Source organism: Pavona decussata, unplaced genomic scaffold, assembly GCF_977016875.1.
Source record: "Pavona decussata unplaced genomic scaffold, jaPavDecu1.1 SCAFFOLD_110, whole genome shotgun sequence".
In the NCBI taxonomy this organism is placed as follows: Eukaryota; Metazoa; Cnidaria; class Anthozoa; order Scleractinia; family Agariciidae; genus Pavona; species Pavona decussata.
This window is the reverse complement of record NW_028145524.1, coordinates 1,164,595-1,185,970: the sequence shown is the minus strand read 5'-3', so window position 1 is coordinate 1,185,970 and position 21,376 is coordinate 1,164,595. Positions and strand designations below refer to the sequence as shown.

Genomic DNA, 21,376 nt, shown 5'->3' with positions numbered 1-21,376 from the left:
TGTTGTTTCTATAGGTAACGTTTGAGATGATATCATGGTTTGCCTTTGCGGGTTGTAACAAGCCCAAAATAGATCAAGGCAGTCGGGATAAACAACTTGCGTATCGTACTGGCTAGTTGGTTTCGCTTTTGTTTGGTGAAGTTTGTAAACGCACGACATCTATGGATCTTTTGAAAAGTTATGAAATTGACGAAAATCAATGTAGTTCACAGGAACTGGTGGAAATGTTGTCCAAAGAATCCCTCCTTGGTAGTGATGACTGTGCCATGGCGAATTTTTCAATTCGATTATCAAATCCTGCGGGAGCATCAGAGACAAATCCCGCCATGTGCAAGCTGTTTTGCAAGCCTTAGTTGTGGTTTGCCAGGCTTGAAATTCGGTATGTAACGATTAACTTGACAATTTCAAGGCAATGATTCAATAAAAGTACGATTAACATAGATTTTCAATGGTTAACACAGACTGCTCATGAAAAGAATAGATAGTCAGTACCTTTTAATAGAACTGCCGTTAATCGTTGTTAATCGTTGTTAATCGTTGAAATGGCTACATGTCTTCCTTTTAATCGTGTAGAATGCTAGTATTTTGCGTTATCAAGAGTGATATGTCGACAAACGGGACAAAGCTGGATTTTACGCCAGGAAATGGACACATTTTCTCTTGGAGAATGTAACTGTTTACATTTCTGACATTCCTGCCACGTACGTAGTAGTTTGTAACAGAATCAAATAAAAGTGTGACAGCATTCTTTTTCGTTTCGAAAAAGACCGCTTTCGTGTGACGTGTTTCAAAGACAACGAACTGTATATTGAATACAAGTATTTCATACTCAGTGCATTGATCTTTTGGTCATCCAGTGTCTATAATGTTACCGATATATCTTTACAAGATGGTAAAATTTCTCAATGGCATTAATACGAAACACAAAGCAGCGTGAAAAAATACTGTAGTTCACATGCAAAAGTTTGGACAAATCCGAGCTACATGGAAAAACGGGCTGAAATTCGACATAGGTCGGTTATGCTCCCAGCCCTTCAATTAAATCATTTGAACATTGTGTGTCAGAAGCAAAAGTAAAGTAAATAGCTTCTTTCATGCATGGAAAACTTTTCTCCCATTAAACGCTTTCAGTTAGCCATTAAGAAAACTGTTAAGGGCCTTCACAGCATTCTTAGATATTTTGCTCAACCATTTCACAGCTCAAGCCATAATAGAACAGATTGTAGAACCATTCAGATGCTTTTGCAATCCACTAGGCATTGCTAATTAGCCATTAGAATGTTATAACAAAACATTACAATGCTTTGAAGGCCATTAACCATCCGTTAGCTACCCATCCGTTTTTACCAATTAAACAGATAAGCGTTGAGGTACGTTTTCCTGTGCAAGATCTCAAATGCATTTTTGGTCAATTACAGTGTACATGTACTCAACATGCAGAAGAGTCACCGTTTTTTATTTTGAATTCATCAACTAAGATTATCCACTTGCTTGTAAACCAGCTACAGTGTATTACATGTACATGAATTCACAACATTTTGGAGTGCATTCAATGATCTTGATCCCAGGCTCTCTCCCCTTTGCCAAGTTGGTGATGTCATCCACCAGTGCAAAATCTGCGGGGTACGCCAGATACGTGCCCAAGATCCATTCCCTCATAGACCTTTTTCATAAATGGCGGCCGATTTATTATTCTTTTCAATATATGTTAATTAGCCCTACTAACCTCATTTCAGAGTAAAAATTCTTTTGAATTTTGCACATGTTCACGAGGCTAGTAGGGCTAATTTTCATGAAAACAAAAGAATAATTTATCGGCCGCCATTTATGAAAAAGGTCTATACATTGAATCAACAATGTCCCATACTCATGATCTCAACTCCGACCTGTATTAGGGGTGTGTTCTTAATTATTACATCAAAATTATGCAATTATGTTGTGGCTCAAATATTTTTTTGGTTGAAATATTTTCAAACCAGTTTGATTTTTATTTCCCTTTGTCTCAGATTATGGTAATGAATACTGTGTAAAGGAAAATAAAAATGAAACTAATTTGAAATATTTTAAACCTCGACATAATGTAATATTAAAAATCCCTGTTGTTTACCATTGACAGCGACAGTTCTTGTGGCATTTGCTGTTCCAACAGTGTTGTTTGCCACACATTTGTAGATGAACACTCCTCCAGTAGATAATGTTCTGCTCCACACCACTGAACTGCTGCTGGTATTCACCAGAGTGTCATTCACAAACAACTGATAAGTATGTACCACAGGGTCACCAACAGCTGAGCAAGTGAAGTTGACAACTTCTTCCAGGCAGATGTTTGCATTATTGCTGTCAACTGTTAACTGGACATTCTCTGGTTTGACTAAACAATACAAGAACAACCATATGTGTACATGTTAATTTAACCATCATGATCAATACTAATTTACTATATGTGTTAGTACATTAATTTTATTAGAGGATTAAAGTGCACCTAACCCCCCCAATATTTTTTCCTCTTAAATAAATCTTTGCACCTGTTCAAGACATATTGAGCTATTTGGCGCCTTTTTCAACCAAATCCTGACTTTCTATAGTCTGTAAAAGTTACAAAATCTAGCCATTGTCTATTCCTTACTTGACGTCAGAAACCGATTTGCTTTACATTATAAGTCTTTGTGAAAAGTGAAAATGCATGCAAAGCAGTTTGTGATGTCATGTAAGGAATAGACCCATGCATGCCCCTTACTAGCTCGGTCATGGGACAGACGATGGCTAGATTTCGTAACTTTTACAACCTATATAAGAAGTCAAGATTTGGTTGAAAAAAGGCTCAATACATTTCCAACAGGTGCAGATTTATTTAAACGAAAAAAAATTGGGGGATTAGGTGCACTTTAAGACATCACACACACAGACAAAGGCTGGATTACATGTATGTGATTCAACTTGCCAGTATGACTGTGTGCAGATGAAACTCTTAAAAAGTACTTCTAGTATTGCAGGCACTGTAACAGACAAGAAAACTAAAACATGAACATTTAGGTGAAGCTCTAGTTACCATAACTTAATGCATAATTATAAAAAAAAAACTTGCTTGCGATAATTATGTTCAAAGCTCATTTATTTTAAACGTGATGGTTTTTATTGAAATCATACATGAAAATAACACAAATTTTGAAATGCCATGGGCTATTTAAAGCTTTTGCACAGGTGCATAATTATCTTCCGTTGTTCAAAAAATATGGGCATAAAAATGAAAACTTAAAAGCAATCACCAAACAATGTAAGTGTGGGCTGGAAATGGAAGCAATGGAATGGATGTTTACACTCTCAATGTTCAGGGGCTCTTAAAAAGCCCACTTTGTTAGAGTTAACAAAAATAATTTCAGGTGTGCCAACAGACTTTCAAAAAAGTCCTTTGTCCGATTTTTATGGCGCAGGATGAAGACCTCTTGCAACTTTGTCGCTCGTGGTCTAAAAATGCTCATAAAAAAGCTCGCACCGCTCGCCATGTTAGCGAGGTCAACTTGTAACAAGTCTAATATGCCAACTGATGTCTTGTTTAAAATGGCTCAAAAATGATCACACACTATATACAGCTTACATCTACCTACAGTACTAGTATTATACTCACAGTTGATTGTCACACTAACTGTGTGGTTAACAGCATTTCCTATCCCATTATCAGCAGTGCAACGATATGTTCCAGCATTATTTCTGTTCTTGGGGAATACATAATTTTCCTCGGTGGAAAGAACATTACTGTCACTGCTGTCATTAAACACTTTTGTCCAGGTGATGTTTGGTGTTGGCACACCATCTGCTGTACAGGATAACGTGACATCTGTGCCATCTTCAACAAGGACTTGGTTACTTGGGAGTGGCGCTCTCAGTGATGGTGGGTCTGTTGAAAAAGGAAATCTTTAAGTAATTATACTGTATTTTAAAAGGAAATTCTTAAAATTATATTTTACTATTGATACCTTAAGAATTAAATTCCAAAGAAATTTAACAAAGCTGTTAAAAGTCAGTGAAAGTTTCAGTTATTGAATAGTTATTTCCTGTGGTGCTGTTTATTATGCTGCACAAGGTTATTTCAACTTCTGAGTCTATGAAAAAATATTGTAAAGTGTAAACTATTCAGACAAATGAAATCCAGTCAGTATCAGTATAAGAGTTGATACTAATACTACTTTAAAAATCCTTAAATGTGAAGTCCTGGCCCCAGTTGTTCAAAGGCCGGATAACTTTATCCGCTGGATAAGGCACTATATTATCCAGGGTCTAAAATATACTTCATGTTAAATGTTGTTCAAGGTTTTCGCACACTCCCAAATTTAACTGTGGTTAGAGTAATAATAATAATAATAATAATAATAATAATAATAATAATAATAATAATAATAATAATTTAACAATTTATATAGCGAGTATTTACATGTGCTGATCAATAGCACTTTACAATCATATGTTTAAAAGAAAACGAAAATACATTACCGTGAGAATAAAATAAACTAAGTTACAAACTATAAAAGTACTTGAATGAGAATGATGATTATTCTAGAAAGTGACGCAGGCATACTCGGAAAAAAAGAAATCCCAGTGCTCCTATCAGGAGTCGAACCTAAGACCTTCCGATTACTAGTTCGGATGCTCTACCACTGAGCTACAGGAGACTCGTGGGAGCTAAGGCCATTAAACTAGGTTATGGGACAAACATCCTGCATACTGCTAGGATTTGAATGTCAAACGTGTGGTATTAATGAAAGAAATATACCATCACATTTCTTTCATATAAAAATACTTCTTAAAAAGATAGGTTTTAAGTCGAGATTTAAAACTGTCAAGTGATGTTGCTTGAGGAAGCTCCAAAGGTAGCTCATTCCAGAGTTTCGGAGCTGCTGCTGAGAATGATCTTGCTCCCAATGTTGTAAGCATCTTTAACTTGGAATGGTCCAATAAGAGCTTACCAGTAGACCTAAGAGTGTGCATATTTGCTTGAACACGAGGAAATACTGAAATCTTTGCACAGATTGAAACTGTCGCAAAGTGACTTATTCAAATGAAAGCTATTAAGCTGTACATGTACTTTAATTTCCCGTGGTACCATTATTTGTACATTTAAGTTATGACTCTACTTTTGAGTTTGTGACCAGAAATTCCAGTATAGGATCAACTTTTGTTTAATAATTAAACAAAAGTTACTACTTAGCAGTACTTTCCCGTGGTCCTGTTTATCCATGCAGCTGTACATACATATAAAATGACCTTTGAGCTGTCTGTGTATGAGTTAGAGAGTGTGACCATTCAAATGAATCTACTAACCCTGTACTTTCCTGTGGTGCTGTTTATTGTTAACTAGCTTACTACACACGGTGGTTCTACCTTTTGAGTCTGTGAATGAAATCCACAGTGTGCGTGGCCATTCAAATGAAAGCTACAGTTTGTATTGACATATACAATTTGTACTCTCCTGTGATTTCGTTCCTACAAGCTGGCTCCAGCTTTTAATTCAGTGTACATCAGACATACGCATGTAGTAACGCTTTTATTTTAAGCATTGCTTTCCAGCTGTGCTGTTAATAGCTTCTACATGATTATGCGAAACGAACTTTGATATCACTGTATTTCAGCATTGTAAATGCAGTTGCTTCCCACTGTTATGATTGAAAGGAAGATTTATAGCCATTGTGGGTGGATGTCTTTGTTCTCTATTTTTTCTGCATGACAAAGCCAATGAATGTCTTCAGTTGCTGATTCTTTAGCAACTTCGCATCAAAAAAGCACTGGACCTTCAGTATTGAAGTCTCATTGGTACATGTATGTTTTTGTTTCATCATGGCCACGTCACCAAAAATTATTAGGCTTCCATGAAAAAAAATTAAATTGTGGAAAATCTACTTGCAGTACTTTGAATTGAAATTATTATTTTATAGCCCATATGTGTTCATAATTATTGGACTCATGTAAAGAAGTCAAGATACACCATGATAAGATGGCATGGATGAGCCATAACATAACTCTAATTAAAGTTGCATAAATAATACATTAATTCTCTTGTTTTGATGTTGTCAACAAAAATACTGTCATGACTTTCAAAAACACTAATCTTACTTTTTTGTCATACAGAACAACATTCCAAGGCCAATATAATCTAACTGTGTTTTACACAAGTACTTTTGGCACTTTCTTAAGAATAATTATAACATCAATCCCTCACTACACAAGAAGAAAGAAAAGAATTAAGAAAATGAATGGAATGCTTGTGTGAAAATTAGTAACTAGAAACGTCTAAATGGCGCTTCAATCAAAGGATTAAATATTGCTACGCTTACCATTAAAGTAAATTCACTCACGGTATGGTAGTCATGACATTGCAAATAATTATTTTCCCACACTATTTAAAGATATGACTCACTACTTAATATCTTGGAGCAATATAAATTATGCATGCAAAAACCGTTCATCATCAAGGATGAGCTGCAGACTGTATCTGCAAACACAAGCCGCAGTATTGCATCTTAAAATTATTTTACAATATACACAAGCAAATAAACGTGCAAACACTCTCTAAGTGAGATCACTACAGCAACAAACTTTCAATGTATATTAAGATACCAGATTCCCACCCTAATGAACAGAAATTGGCCGTCAAAATTCCCTTGTATTCTAATCAAACGCCATTAAACATGTATGCCGCAAAAATGCAAATTTCAGTGTAAAGTGAGTTTTCTAGATCTTCATGGAATATTTCATTAGCTAATAGATTTCGTTCTAGGAAATTAACTGACTGTTAACTGTAGAAATAAATTGAAATTATCGACAGAAGACATTTGTTGAACACTGTTTTAATTGGGAATGAAAGGGAAGGATAATATTCATTGGCGCTCAATTTGTTTACATCGATAAGCTTACGCGCGAGCTTATTCGTATCATGTTTGTTATTGGTAAAAATGGATGTCATTTGGTAGCTTACTTTGAAAACCTACTTAACTTACGAACTGCTTTTCAACTAACGGTAATTTGCGGCAAACCAAGCAAACTGAGTTTCAATTTCTAATCCTTTAAAAATAACAAGTTGGTTCCGAACCGTCAACTAAGTCAATTGATTCGATGCAAATTTCCATCGAAGGCCAGTTGGCGCTTGTTGTAAAAATTAAGCATGATTTAAAGCACGCGTACCCTGAAATATTGCAGAGCGAAGTTGATTTTCAAAAAAAGAATTTCGTATTTGATCAGATGGTGATGACTCATGCAGCCCACACCAAACTCTGAACCATGTATGTGATATTCACTCAAACATGCATCACAAACCGGAAAAAAACGGCTAACATCTGAGCTGAATGAAATTCGTATTTTAACAAACTCACAATACAGCAAACTGCTAACTACATGCTTAAAGCTTAGAATAACGGATAATTTTCTACTTACAGTGGACAATAATTTGCACAACTTTCAAGTCAGTGCGCCCAAGTGCGTTATCAACTTCAAAGCTATAGGTTTTGCTGTCCCCTCTATTTATGGCATCGAATCTGATTGTTGTGTTTGTGTTCGAAACGGTCACTGTCAGTCGAGAGAGGTACTCAGGATTAGATATGACAATGTCTGAACTAGATCTTCCAAGGACTATCCTTCCAGGGTTAGGAGATGTAATACTAAAATCGATCCTGTCAAATGCACTTCCACCAAGGTCGTACGTCCATTGTAAAGTCACACTTTCTCCTTCCACAACACGCAGTGGGCTCGGAGGTGCTCCTGTAATATTGGGATTCTGCGATTCTATGAAAGAAAACAGGCCATATTAAGCTTACTTTTATGAGAACTAGCTCACTGCCAATGCAAGAGATACATCTCGTAGATTCATTTCTGGCCATTGTTTAACTGAGAAGCTTATTCAACGCGAAATGTTTTTCATTTCATTTCAGATATTTTTGTTAAAAAGTAACCCGACCTTACCTCCTACTCGAGAAAGCAGAACGACGTGTACCAGCACACAAATGTAGCGAACGAGTGAAATCATCCTTTTCTCAGCGCTACTTGAACACAAAACAGTTCGAATGGTGCATATAGGGAAGTGAACTGTTGTATTCTAACTGTGTGCTTCTGATATATTTGCACCTGAATTTGCATATCACATCACATGTTGCCCAAGCATAATATAATATATTTGCATACAATTAAGCTTATATTGAAAAAAATGACGTTTAACCTGAATTGGCTTACATTAAGAATAGAAGAGACGTAAGGGTTACTGTACGCGATTTCTAAAACTGGCCATTTGTACAATAAGTAATGAAAACTGAATTAAGCGGATAAAATCAAATGTCACATGGTGTCGTTGCCTATTCTTACATTGGCTTTTGGTGTTGTTTTGAGCAATTTTAGGCGTATTAAAATCTCTCTACATGAACTGATGAGGGGCAGAAGGGTCAATTCCGATGCAAAAGAGCGAGTTTCACCCTTCCACTCCAAACTGACATGAATATTTTTAGCATGAAAATATTTTCTGATCCCATTCCGTCTTTACGTGTTAATAAAATTACAACAACAAATGCTTCCCTGACCAATCGTACATACCTTCATCATTAGGTACTGTAGGTAGTCGCCCTACATTTTAGAATCTGCAAATTATGCCCTTGACTGAAAATTATCGTCATCATGTCCGTCACTGCCGTCTAACAGTGGATACACTGGAAACCAAAGAACTGAATCGGAGGGGAGGTGAGATTCGCATTTATCACCTGATCCGTTTTCTTGAAAAAATTACTACACAGATGAGAATACTTGTGCAAAATAATTCTGACCTTTGATGACCTTCAATGCTAACGTAAAACTGCTCAATAGTTCACTAAGGAACCGAAACAGCAAGCAGCCACAGGGTAAACATGATCACGTGGTCATTATGTCGTTTGCTGGGCCTTTCCGTTTGTGAATGTGGGTTTGTCGACCGCGCAAAAATTGGGACGAGGGTAGGACGAAAGCGAAAAAAAAAAGGTACCTTCTTTTTTGCTCTCGCCCCATTTCGTGCGCGTCCAAAATACGGAAATCGGCTTTTTAGTACAGAAAACTCTACGGAGGCTTCTAGAGACTGGCGGGGGAGAATTTTGGCGCTTTCAAAACACTTTTAGGAGGCAATATTGAACACCCTTCACCGCACAAAAAGACAGAAAAGAATTCAAAACTGAATGGAATACTTGCGTGGAATTAATATTTACTAGCTCGAAAAATCTAATGATTTCGTTACAATCAAATTAAAGAAAATATTGTTACCAAGCTTACCATTAATACTATTCATTCATCTAGTTTTGACCGTCTGTTCGAGCGGGAGAGAGGGTTCTATGGAGGATAGAGGAAACAAGGTGCATGTCCAATCATCGATCACTACAACATCTAGTCAACATCCACCCGCTGGGGGAAAATTGTCACATAGCTGTTTTTTCCTCGCGAAGTGCATGGGTGGATAGGAGATATGGAACCCAGTGTCCGGCTCGCTTATTTTGGGGGGTTGTTACTTTCAAGGGGTAATAATAATAATAATAATAATAATAATAATAATAATAATAATAATAATAATAATAATAATAATAATTTAAAAATAAAATCTTTCTTTATTATAATATTCCAAGCAAAATTGATATTTACAAGTTAAAAGTAGAAAAAAGAGCTATTAAAACCTATTTACAATTCAATATTTAAAATTCATTTCGATTAAAAAAAAGCGACTATTTCCAAGCACAACAGAGCTAATAATAATAACAATAATAATAATAATAATAATAATAATGATGATGATGATGATGATGATGATAATGATGATGATGATGATGATGATGATGATGATGATGATGATGATGATGATGATGATAATAATAATAATCGAATATTTATCCAGGATAACCCTTCAGTATAGAATACTGTTATCAAGGGGGTCATTACTTTCGGGAAGCAAAAACGTTATATAAAGTTAATTGGTGCGACTGAGCTCTTTTTTTTTCGAAATAAAAGACAGAAATTCGTAAGAACAGTTGTTAACAAATTACTAAGTGAAAATCCTCGTTCTAGTTTCATGATGAAGCACCGATTTCACTGATGAAGTAGGAATGGACATATTACAATGCTTCAGTGGCATAAAGTACCGTAATTATCGTCATCGAGTTACCCGTATTGTTTTGAAAAATAAATATACCATAGAACCTTGGTCTCGCTATTTTCGTTGGGGAAGGGGGGGGGGGGGTGGGGAGGAAGGAAGCGAGGAGGTGGTGGTGGGCTCGCTACTTTTGGAAGGGTCCAGGGAGTCCCTGGGAAGGGTCATTACTTTTGAATACAATAAAATCTGCAATTCCACAGCGACAAACCAATGAGTGGTGCCGGACCTGGATCAGCAAATTATCTCAAATACAAAATATTAACGGCAGACTGATCCCAACGGCGGAGGTGACGAGCTTGAGAGAACAAACAACAAAAGCTAGAATAACTGAAATATATTTGTTTTTAAAAAAAAACAAATTTTTTCAGTTATTCTAGCTTTTGTTGTTTGTTCTCTCAAGCTCGTCACCTCCGCCGTTGGGATCAGTCTGCCGTTAATATTTTGTCATTACTTTTGGGATTTCTTAGATTGGCGCATTCTCGTCCCCAGAGCCTCCTGTCCCTCTTAGCCGGCGGGGCCTTCGCACGAGGGAAAGGAGGCTCACTTGGTCGTCGTGCCCAGCCTCCAGGGGCTAAGAGGACCAGGCGGCTCTGGGGACGAGAAGGAGATCAGCGGCCACAATTTTTTTTTTTTTTTTTTTTGTCGTTACCGTCGAGGGGTTGTTACTTTCGGCATTTTACGGTACTGATTAAAAGAAGCCGTCGAGGTCGCAATCAGCAAACATGAGCTTTCCACGAATACCCACCAACATGAACCCACCCCGACGGATCAACAGCTAACGATCCGAGTAAACCTCGTTCCCAGGGCTTTTCCCTTCTCGTTGGGGGCGGGCGGGAACGAGGAGGGAAAAGCCCTGGGAACGAGGTTGGATCCGAGTTACCACAACAGGTCACAAAAAAATATATATTAGATCCAAGTTTCTCAACTATGTCGGTCAGTAAAAGATCAACTAAAGCACACGAAAACGTGCGGAAAAATCCACAGGAATGTGGCGAATTTAAGTTGCATAGTAAACCTTCGAAGTTGCTATGACGACCCAAGAGGAATAGGAAATCTCTCCCAAGCATGAAATGAAATTGGGTGCACGTGATCATTGATTAACATAAAACTTATGAAATAAAAAGGAAAGTTAGGAGAATTCTGACATCAAGATCCCTCAAAAGTGGAGACATTATGAAAAACACATTCAAATAAATTTGAAAACGCTTCATTTTAATTTATTGTGGGCATGTGCGGGGGAAACCGAATTCTTTTAAAAACGGTGACGTGAATAGCCTGCGTGCAGACTTCTCCTATTCCTTTGTTGCACTCGGAAATAGGAGACTTCTGCACGCAGACTATGACGTAACAGGATTATAAGCTCCTGGACGTAATCAGCTTCTAGACAAGCTCGCTCCTAGAGCCCGTACCCTTATCCAGCGGAGGTTCCGCTGGATAAGGCTAACGCGGGCTCTGGGAACAAGATTGGCGTCAGGAACATCGTTTCTCAAACTCATCAATAATTCATCAAAAGAAAACAAAGAAAATCACTACCGTGACTGAGGTTTGGATATGTGATCCTTATTACCATAAAATTTTGCCAACTTTAGCCTTGAATTTCTCCAAGAATTATTGTTAATGTTCCCAACCCATGAGAGTAAGTGAGACAACAACAGATTGTGGGGTAAAGGGGTAGGGGAGGAAGCACTCCATTCCGGCAGAACTTATATACAGGTCAGGCTAAACTAAATTGGGAACCTGCCTCCCCAGAGGGCCGAGACCCCCGTGGGCAAGGCCTGTATCGAGTCCCCCCCTGAGGGCAATTCCCACTGAGCAAGGATACATCCTCCCCAAAGGGCCCCCCCCTGAGCGAGCCAACAATCTCCCCAGAGGGCCCCCCAATGAGTGAGGACTTCATGTAATCCTTCCCAGAGAGCGATAATCCCCCATGAGCGAGGTCCTTATGGGACACTCCCCATGGGGCCAACAATCCCCTCAGAGCGAGGTCCTATCCTATCCAAGTCTATTTCCATGGTTACCGTAGTAACCAGTTGTGAATGGGGCAGGATGTTTTAAGACTGTGAGTCCATGGGGAAAAGTGTGACCTGTATTGGGAGCACTTCATCCCTAACCCAGATTTTATTTAAAGCACCATAAATTATTACCCTACAGAGAACAAAACGGTAATAGTTAAAGCAATGTTCTTGAATAATGAGATCCAAAAGAAACAGATCGTAACTTAGAAAGGCAGTCTGTATTGAAGTGCTGATAAGGCAAATGTCTGTAAAAGACTATTGAGTAGCTATCACCTTAAACTATCCGTAGACAAAACATGACTACAGTAACAGCAAGATAATCCCCTCAATAAGGAAAACTGTAAATAATTGATCGAACTGGAACAAAGACTGAACAACTATAATGTAAATAACTTGATATAACTTGATAAGCAACTTCGCAGTTAAACGAGCTGCTGAATATATATATATATATATATATATATATATATATATATATATATATATATATATATATATAGATATATATATACATACATACATACAGATATATATACATAAAAGTAAGGCAAGTGGTAAGAATACCAAGACAAAATGGGGGGGGGAGGGAGGGGAACTTGTAAAACACAGCTGAACTTGTAGAACAAAACTACACGTGTGAAGGTTTCATACAGAAAGGCACGATGAACAATTGTATATTCATGGTATTTGATTTCACGTGAGCACCTCGATCCCCATTGGTCTAATAAGATAACCGGATGTTGCACAAGGACCGGAATGACCTTTGGGCATTGGGATTTGACAGGTCCTGTCTTGGTAGCATATCACATCACCGGTAATCAAAACCTGAAGCCGTAACTTCATGGTTGTCACATTAACTTTAATTTATAATACTTATAAATTGGCTTTAATGTTCCCAACCCATGAGAGTAAGTGAGACAACAACAGATTGTGGGATAAAGGGGTAGGAGAGGAAGCACTCCATTCCGGCAGAACTTATATACAGGTCAGGCTAAACTAAATTGGGAACCTGCCTCCCCAGAGGGCCGAGACCCCCGTGGGCAAGGCCTGTATCGAGTCCCCCCCTGAGGGCAATCCCCACTGAGCAAGGATACATCCTCCCCAAAGGGCCCCCCCCCCCTGAGCGAGCCAACAATCTCCCCAGAGGGCCCCCCAATGAGTGAGGACTTCATGTAATCCTTCCCAGAGAGCGATAATCTCCCATGAGCGAGGTCCTTATGGGACACTCCCCATGGGGCCAACAATCCCCTCAGAGCGAGGTCCTATCCTATCCAAGTCTATTTCCATGGTTACCGTAGTAACCAGTTGTGAATGGGGCAGGATGTTTTAAGACTGTGAGTCCATGGGGAAAAGTGTGACCTGTATTGGGAGCACTTCATCCCACAAATACACAAAGTGTATTCCCCATGACGAACCACAAGCCCTATTGTTGTCTCATTAGTTGTAGATATCCCTTATGCCCCGTGGCATGTGAGTTCACTAAGACGAAGAAAACCAAAAAAGGCTAGGGTCATTGCAGCCCAAAACATTATGGACCCTAGCTGCATATCTAATTAGAGTTATAGTTAGGTACTGCAACAGTTCCTGAGATCTCTGAGGGAATTTCTGGGTGAACACACAACCGCATCGTCCGCGTGAAATACACGTGAGAAGCACTGCCTGCTCCACCCGTCCGCCGACCAGGAGCGAGCTTCTGAGATCTCCGTGAACAAAGAAAGGGAAGAGAAACAGCATAAAGGGCCGTTTCCAAAAACACCGTCCATAGAGGCCTCCAATCCATCCGAAAACGAGAGCCCGCGATCAGCGAATTACAGATCTGCAAAAGAAGGCACACGCACACACAACGACAACAACAACCACAAAAACAACACAGAACTCTGAACGCCTCCCAAGGGAAAAAGCAATAACAATAAAAAACCTCCATCATCATATCAAACTTAGCTGCGGGTTTTTTAAGGACCTGACCATGTGGCAGAATTTTATCTCTAATTGGAATGGTGCTCGCCTTCTGGCGAAATTTGTAATCATAGACCGCCCATCCCAGACCAGCGCCTGATGTCTTCTTTTTAGAAACTTTGACCACCGAGTTATCCAGGGATAGCACTAAGTTGTCTCCCTCATCATGAATTGATAAGTTTTTGGGGAGTAATTTTGAAAGATCAAAGAACTCACCGGTCTGGATTTCCTGCACGTATGCTGACGGGATGGCCTGGAAGGGCGCACCATTTTGTAAAGAAGTGTCCACTGTACCCGGTGAATGTCCTGGCAATGTCGCTTGGATTTCTTGCGAGAGAGGCGATGATCCGAGGACTTGTTGTTGTTGTTGTGTTGGCAAGATGGCGTCGGCTGGAGCAAATGGTGAGTTCTGTTGGGCCCGCATAGCGTTGACCGCAGCTTTCGCAGCTTCACTTGCGATTCCTGTCGCCGCATCAGAGACAGCTTCTTGAACAAAGCGCTTTATGGTTGTCATTTGTTCATTTGTAAAACTTTGGGGGCGTTCCGAAGCGGGTGGGTCCGCCATCGGTGAAGGATTATTCCGCCGATTGTTCTGTTCGCCACGCTCGTCAGAGCCTTCTAAAGCAATACCTGCGTCCCTCAATCGCTCGGTAAGAACATTTCGGTTGCCCGTGACGGGGAGACCGTTAGTTTGGCAGATATCGCGGAGCTGTGGGAGCGAGAGGGCTTGCAAAACAGCAGTTCGGAGTTGGAGACTTCCCGCGGCTGTTCGGGAACGAGAGCGTCGAGGCGGCATTATGTGTGTTATCCGGACCAAAGATCGTCGAACCGTATAAAACCGCTGGTAAATCGCAGAGAAACAAGAATACTATGGACTGAAAACTGTAGGACTGGTAGACCGAACGTGGAACTTGTAAAACACAGCTGAACTTATAGAACAAAACTACACGTGTGAAGGTTTCATACAGAAAGGCACGATGAACAATGGTATATTCATGGTATTTGATTTCACGTGAGCACCTCGATCCCCATTGGTCTAATAAGATAACCGGATGTTGCACAAGGACCGGAATGACCTTTGGGCATTGGGATTTGACAGGTCCTGTCTTGGTAGCATATCACATCACCGGTAATCAAAACCTGAAGCCGTAACTTCATGGTTGTCACATTAACTTTAATTTATAATACTTATAAATTGGCTCTCATTTGGGAAGCCATATCAAACACTCGAAAGTGTGTTTCATCAGATATCCAAACACCTCGAAGTTGTTTAAAAAAACTCGGCTGCGCCTCGTTTTTTCAACCTACTTCTCATAGTTTGGATACCTGATGAAACACGCTTTCTCGTGTTTGATTATTACTTCCCGTTCAAAATTCGAGCAGCTCCCTGTCGTTTTCATTGTTTTCGTGTGTTTTTGTCCACGCTAATTATGAGAAAAAATTCTTTTCTTGTCTTGTCTTTTTTCTTCTCTTTTTTTTTTTTTTTTTTTTTTCAGTTTTACGTTCTTGGGCGAAATGAAAACGAAGACTTCCAAAACACCTTCACCGTGCTTTATTTGTTCCAGCTAAAATTTTGTTTTAGCTGCTCACACCGCGATGATTTTGCAGCAAAACGCTGAAGCGACGAAACTACACTTTCTCGCTTTGAAATCTATGAATATGTTTTAATATGACCTCTCTCTGAGGCTAGGTCAAATAGCTTTGTAGCCCGTTGTTCAAATGCAAATTTACTTCAAATTTTTCCAATGCAACTTAAAGCCGGAAGATAATGCCAAAACGTACCATCTACGCGATCTACGTCGTTCTTGGGTATTTAAGTTTTGTTCACAAGGCAGGTAAGACTAGTAATTGAAACCTAGTTATTGATATGTATTAGTCCACTCGAGAAAATCATACTTAAAGCAGTGTGGACTTCTCTTCGAAGAAGGAAGAATAAGGTTACGCTAGATGAACCACACTAACACGTTGACTACACCTCGCCGATTTCACTGCTTAAGTTACTATTTTAAAGTAAGCTGCCATTTTCTTAATTACACAAAAAGAAACCGACTAGTCTTGGCGGGCCTATTTACACGTTTCGGACATGATACGTCTATATACATGAGGATATTGTGATTAATTTGAAGACAGCTGTTATCACTATTGTTTAGCCTCTCCGTTATCCAAACGTAGCTTTACTGTGGTCTACATCTACAAATCAACGTGAACACACACAGAAACACATTAGAAAATGAAATCAGTCTAGCACCCGATGATATTCGCAACGCGAGGCGTCATTGCGACTAGTTTGCCTGATGTTATATTATTGTCATTACCAACTTAGACACATTTAATTAACTAATCAATGTCAAAAGAAGTGTTAGGGGTATCGAATGGTCTTTGCGAGCATTTGCGAGCATGCGCGCGAGCAGTGTGTTTATTTTAGCGAGCACGAGCATTTGTCAAATTTTTCTTGCGAGCAGCGAGCACTTTAGAAAAATACAGATGGCGAGCAGTGAGCCTTTCGAGTACTTAGTAAATTTTCCGCTGGCTGGGATCTCTCTTTTATTATAGGATACGTTGTTTTGCGCCAAGTAATAGCTAATAATCTGGCTGACATCTCAAAAAAAAGGTCCAAATCTAGGGCGGTTTAACCAGTTCCATCATCTTACAGCCAATTGGGCCCTGCTTGATGCCAAATTACGTCATGTAGCTTCACGTGAGTCAGAATGCGAGCATGCGAGCAGTTGCAAAAAATTTGCGAGCACGAGCAAGCTAGCACCCGTGTAATTTTTACGAGCAATTCGAGCAAAGGCCAAATTTTGCAAGCACTCATAAATTGAAGCATGGGACCATTCGATACCCCTAGTGTTGTGAAAGGCATGCTGACCGGGACGAATAGCAATTGATTTTTAATGGCAAAAATCAGTTAAGGTGGGGGTACACCTGAAAGCCGTTTTCACGCCGCTTAAAATCGGTCAAATGAAAATATCTTGTTTGCATTTCAAGCAATACAAAAACCCTCCATTCATAACACAAAACAATGATTTGGGGTGTTTTATGAATTTTTGGGTGATTTTTAGGTATATTTGGAAGGAAATAATTTTTCTTGAAGGATTGGTAAAATTAAAAGAAATAAGAAATGTTGAAGATTTAGTGAAGTTTTAAAATTAGAATTTGTAGTTAATAATTAATAGACGGATACCAAGTTAGTCCACTAGCAACCTGGGGTGCTCTTACGTGGTTATCGACTGTCTGTTAGTGTTCCAAAAATTATTTTCTTTCTTCTATCCATTCTTAAAACCTCTTCAAATTTCACTCAAATTCAGGTAAAGCCCCACCTTAAATTGTTGACTCTCGTTCTATACATTATCAAGACTATAACTAGCATTATTAAAAACTGTATCATTGTATAATGCAATTTGAGCGATTTGATTAGCTAATCGGCCGTGGAATATGAGCCATTATACCATGCCCGAGAAAAAGAGACCATTAAATTGTCTTTCTTGCAAAGCGGAATCCGCAAAATCTAACAATATCTCGTGATTGTTTTTAATAAAACAATTATTCCACTCACGCTTGTTGGATATGAGATAATTATACCCAACTCGGCGCTACGTGCCTCGTTGGATATCTATTATCTCATATATATCCAACGCGCGCTCGTGGAATAATTGTTAAATATTTAGTCACTCAATAATATTACCCCCGCAATAGCCTGATTATGTTTTGAGTCCTGAATTTAATCAACAACAGGAACAATTTTATTGAAATGCGAAATAATGATTGTACACTGTCTGTGCTAGCCTTTGAATCAAGCCCCCAAGTGGGGTATAAGGCTCAGAGAGGGGGGCGGCCCCAATACCTCGCTCTGCTCACCCGGCCGGCTCGCCGATTTTTCTTTTCGCCCCAAAGAGTGTGTGCACGACGGCCATATTGGAGGACCGAAACAATTCAATGATTTTCCTTTGGGAAATATATTCTATTTTTATGCAAATATATTCTATTGTTTTAGTCCTCCAACATGGCCGCCGTGCACACACTCTATACACCACTTGGGAGCTTGGGTCACCCAAGAGCCTTAAGAGACCCTACCTTAATGTGTAAGACTACACCTAAAATCGCCCAAAAATGAAAAAAAAAAGGGACAAATTAAAGCTAGTACTAAGGAAAGCAAACAACGACATGTAATGTTTCACCCACTAACTCAATAATTTGTTCAAATGCACAGTTTTAGAAATCCCATAAAATAATGCAACTTCTTCAATTTTTTGCAATGTACCCGATAACTGTAATAATGATGTAAGCATGTTTGGGCAACATGTGACGTGATATATGTATTCAAAATCACGTGCAAATTAATATCAGAAGCACACAGTTAGAATATAACAGTTCACTCCCCTATCCGAACTGTTTTGTGTTCAAGACGCGGGCGCGTCATACAAGATAAGGATAAATTCACTCGTTAGCTACATTTGTGTGTTGGTACGCATCGTTCTGCTTTCTCGAGTAGCAGGTAAGGTTGGGTTTTTGAGCACGTTTAAGCAAAAAACCTCGCATTGAAACAACATAAATAAATGAATAAATAAATTCATATAAATTTCAATGTCTCTAGCATGGAGCACTTGTCTAATTAGGGACACTCTCCAGATGAAATTAGAATCTGGATTTGAATTTTCAAATGTTTGCTTTTGAGGAGAAAGGAAAACTGGCATACCTGGAGGAAAACCGCTTGAAGCGAGGACGAGAACCAACAACAATATGACGCCGGTTTGGTAATCGATCCTGAGCACCAAAATTAATAAGCAGTTAATGATTTTAAAAAACAATGATCGAAAAACGAACCTAGATGTATCTCTTACATTGCCGAGTGAGCTTATTTTAATTAAAGTAATATGGCCTGTTTTCTTTCATAGAATCGCAGAATCCCAATATTACAGCAGCACCTCCAAGCCCACTGCGTGTTGTGGAAGGAGAAAGTGTGACTTTGCAATGGACGTACGACCTTGGTGGAAGGTTATTTGACAGGATCGATTTTAGTATTATATCTCCTAACCCTGGAAGGATAGTCCTTGGAAGATCTAGTTCGGACATTCGCATACCTAATGCTGAGTACGTCTCTCGACTGACAGTGACCGTTTCGAACACAAACACAACAATCAGATTCGATGCCATAAATAGAGGGGACAGCAAAACCTATAGCTTTGAAGTTGATAACGCACTTGGGCGCACTGACTTGAAAGTTGTGCAAATTATTGTCCACTGTAAGTAGAAAGTTCTCCGTGATTAAAAACTTTAGTTAGCGTTTCTCCTTATTGAGCAGGTTCAAGTATTGAGAGGTTGTTAGACTGTGAAACCTCTTTATCCTACCAAGTCAAAAACCCATGTATACTGCAGTTAGATCATCTACAAGTAGGATGATCGGTTTTTGCAGAGGATAAATTTATGCGGAAAAATTATTTGCAATGCCACGGTTACGATATCGTAAATAAAAAATTCTCACAGCATGTCCACGAATTCTTTATCGAAATCATCCCTTATTTTCACATGCCTGCAAAAAGGCGCGTTGTTTTTAATTTATTTGTTTATTTATTAGCCTGCTATCCGAAGTGTGGAGACTACTGTGTTCGCTACTCTATAGTAAAATGAAACGTGTTTACCGAGCGAATATCCCGGGCCAGCGGACTAACAAATGACTGCATTTTACTACTTGTGTTCATTTTTAGTAATTCATTTATTAGGTAACTCCATATTCTCTTTGAAGTCAGGATTTTCTATCAATTTCGTTCAGACTCCTCGTCATTTATCATGGTCCATAGCGACGAATTTGTAGTGGAGGGCGGCACTGCAAACTATGTACCAACACCAAATATCACCTAAACAAAGGTATTTTTTAAATAAATATTAATAGATTTCGTTTCTCAACAGACTCACCTTCCCTGATCACTAGGGCTAGTAACCAAGTTCTTGTTGACGAATTAGGCTCAGATGTTACATTATCCTGTACTGCAGATGGTGTGCCGACACCAAACATCACCTGGACAAAAGTGTTTAATGACAGCAGTGACAGTAATGTTCTTTTTACCGGTCCAAATTATGTATTCCCCCAAAACAGAAATAATGCTGGAACATATCGCTGCACTGCTGATAATGGGATAGGAAATGCTGTTAACCACACAGTCAATGTGACAATCAATTGTGAGTATAATACGTTTATGTAGATGTATGTGTGTGATCGTTTGTCTTTTTGACATTTTAAACACGCTGACATCAGTTGGTACATCTGAAATGTTGCTAACTCTAACGTAAGGGGCTTTTAGAGCCCTAGAACATTCAGAGTGTAACATCCCTTGATGTTCGTAGGCCCAGAAGTTTTAACTGGATTTTTACTTGAAATTCGAGTCCACACTTACTTTTGGTGATGCTTTTAAGTTTCATTTTTGTGCCATATTTTGTGGACAACAAAAACACCTACATTGCAAATGGTCTTTGACAAGTTCAAAATTTGTATTATTTACATGTATGATAACATCAATGAAGACCATCACATGTTTAAATTAAACGAACTTAGTTAACTTAATTTTAGTTAACGAACTTAATTATGCATTAAATTCTGTAATGAGTTACACCCTACACGTTTTAGTTTCCTTGTTTCCGATCTGCAGTACAACATATACTTTACAGTCAATTATTTTAAAGTTTCTTTGAGGAAAAGAAAAGAGTTTCATGTATTTATAGTCATACTGGCAAGTTGAGTTACATGCATGTAATGCTGCCTGTGTCTGTGTGTACAATGTTTTAATCCTGTAATAAAATTAATGTACTAGCTAGGAGAACAGTACGTTAGTATTGATCATGGTCAAATAAATGTAAATCTATGGTTGTTCATTTAATTTTGATTGTTCTTGTATTGTTTAGTCAAACCGGAGAATGTCCAGTTAACAGTTAACAGCGATAATGCAAACATCTGCCTGGGAGAAGTTGTTAACTTCACTTGCACAGCTGTTGCTGACCCTGTGGTACATACTTATCAGTTGTTTGTGAATGACACTCTGGTGGTTACCAGCAGAAGTTCAATGGTGTGGAGCAGAACATTATCTACTGGAGGAGTTTTCATCTACAAATGTGTGGCAAACAACACTGTTGGAACAGCAAAAACCACAAGAACTGTCACTGTCAATGGTAAACAATAGTGGTTTTATTTATTGGTTAAATGCACTAATAATAAGTAACCTGGGCCTGTAGCTCTCGTCCTCGACAGAGTCTTGGAGGGCTGGTTTTGTTCCAA

The 21,376-nt window shown here is 38.8% G+C and overlaps 2 protein-coding genes across 13 annotated transcripts in view; one reads left to right on the top strand and one right to left on the bottom strand.

Annotated features, from left to right (window-relative positions):
• LOC146470857 (hemicentin-2-like) overlaps nt 1-8,104 on the bottom strand; it is a 45,926-nt gene extending 37,822 nt beyond the window's left edge. For 7 of the 8 annotated variants that reach the window (XM_085121523.1, XM_085121525.1, XM_085121528.1 and 4 more), the window contains exons 1-4: nt 7,948-8,104; nt 7,423-7,770; nt 3,626-3,895; nt 2,108-2,371 (exon numbers count right to left, since the gene is read on the bottom strand). In XM_085121523.1, the coding sequence (XP_084977649.1) occupies nt 2,108-2,371; nt 3,626-3,895; nt 7,423-7,770; nt 7,948-8,011 (946 nt within the window). In that variant the 5' untranslated portion in view covers nt 8,012-8,104. The remainder of the gene's footprint in view (nt 1-2,107; nt 2,372-3,625; nt 3,896-7,422; nt 7,771-7,947) is intronic. The other variant, XM_085121530.1, reaches the window with a different exon arrangement.
• A 7,752-nt stretch (nt 8,105-15,856) lies between these two features.
• LOC146470854 (fibroblast growth factor receptor 4-like) overlaps nt 15,857-21,376 on the top strand; it is a 154,105-nt gene continuing 148,585 nt past the window's right edge. For 4 of the 5 annotated variants that reach the window (XM_085121537.1, XM_085121536.1, XM_085121540.1 and 1 more), the window contains exons 1-2: nt 15,857-15,944; nt 19,005-19,352. In XM_085121537.1, the coding sequence (XP_084977663.1) occupies nt 15,878-15,944; nt 19,005-19,352 (415 nt within the window). In that variant the 5' untranslated portion in view covers nt 15,857-15,877. Of the gene's footprint in view, nt 15,945-19,004; nt 19,353-20,016; nt 20,287-21,376 lie in introns of all 5 variants that reach the window. The other variant, XM_085121535.1, reaches the window with a different exon arrangement.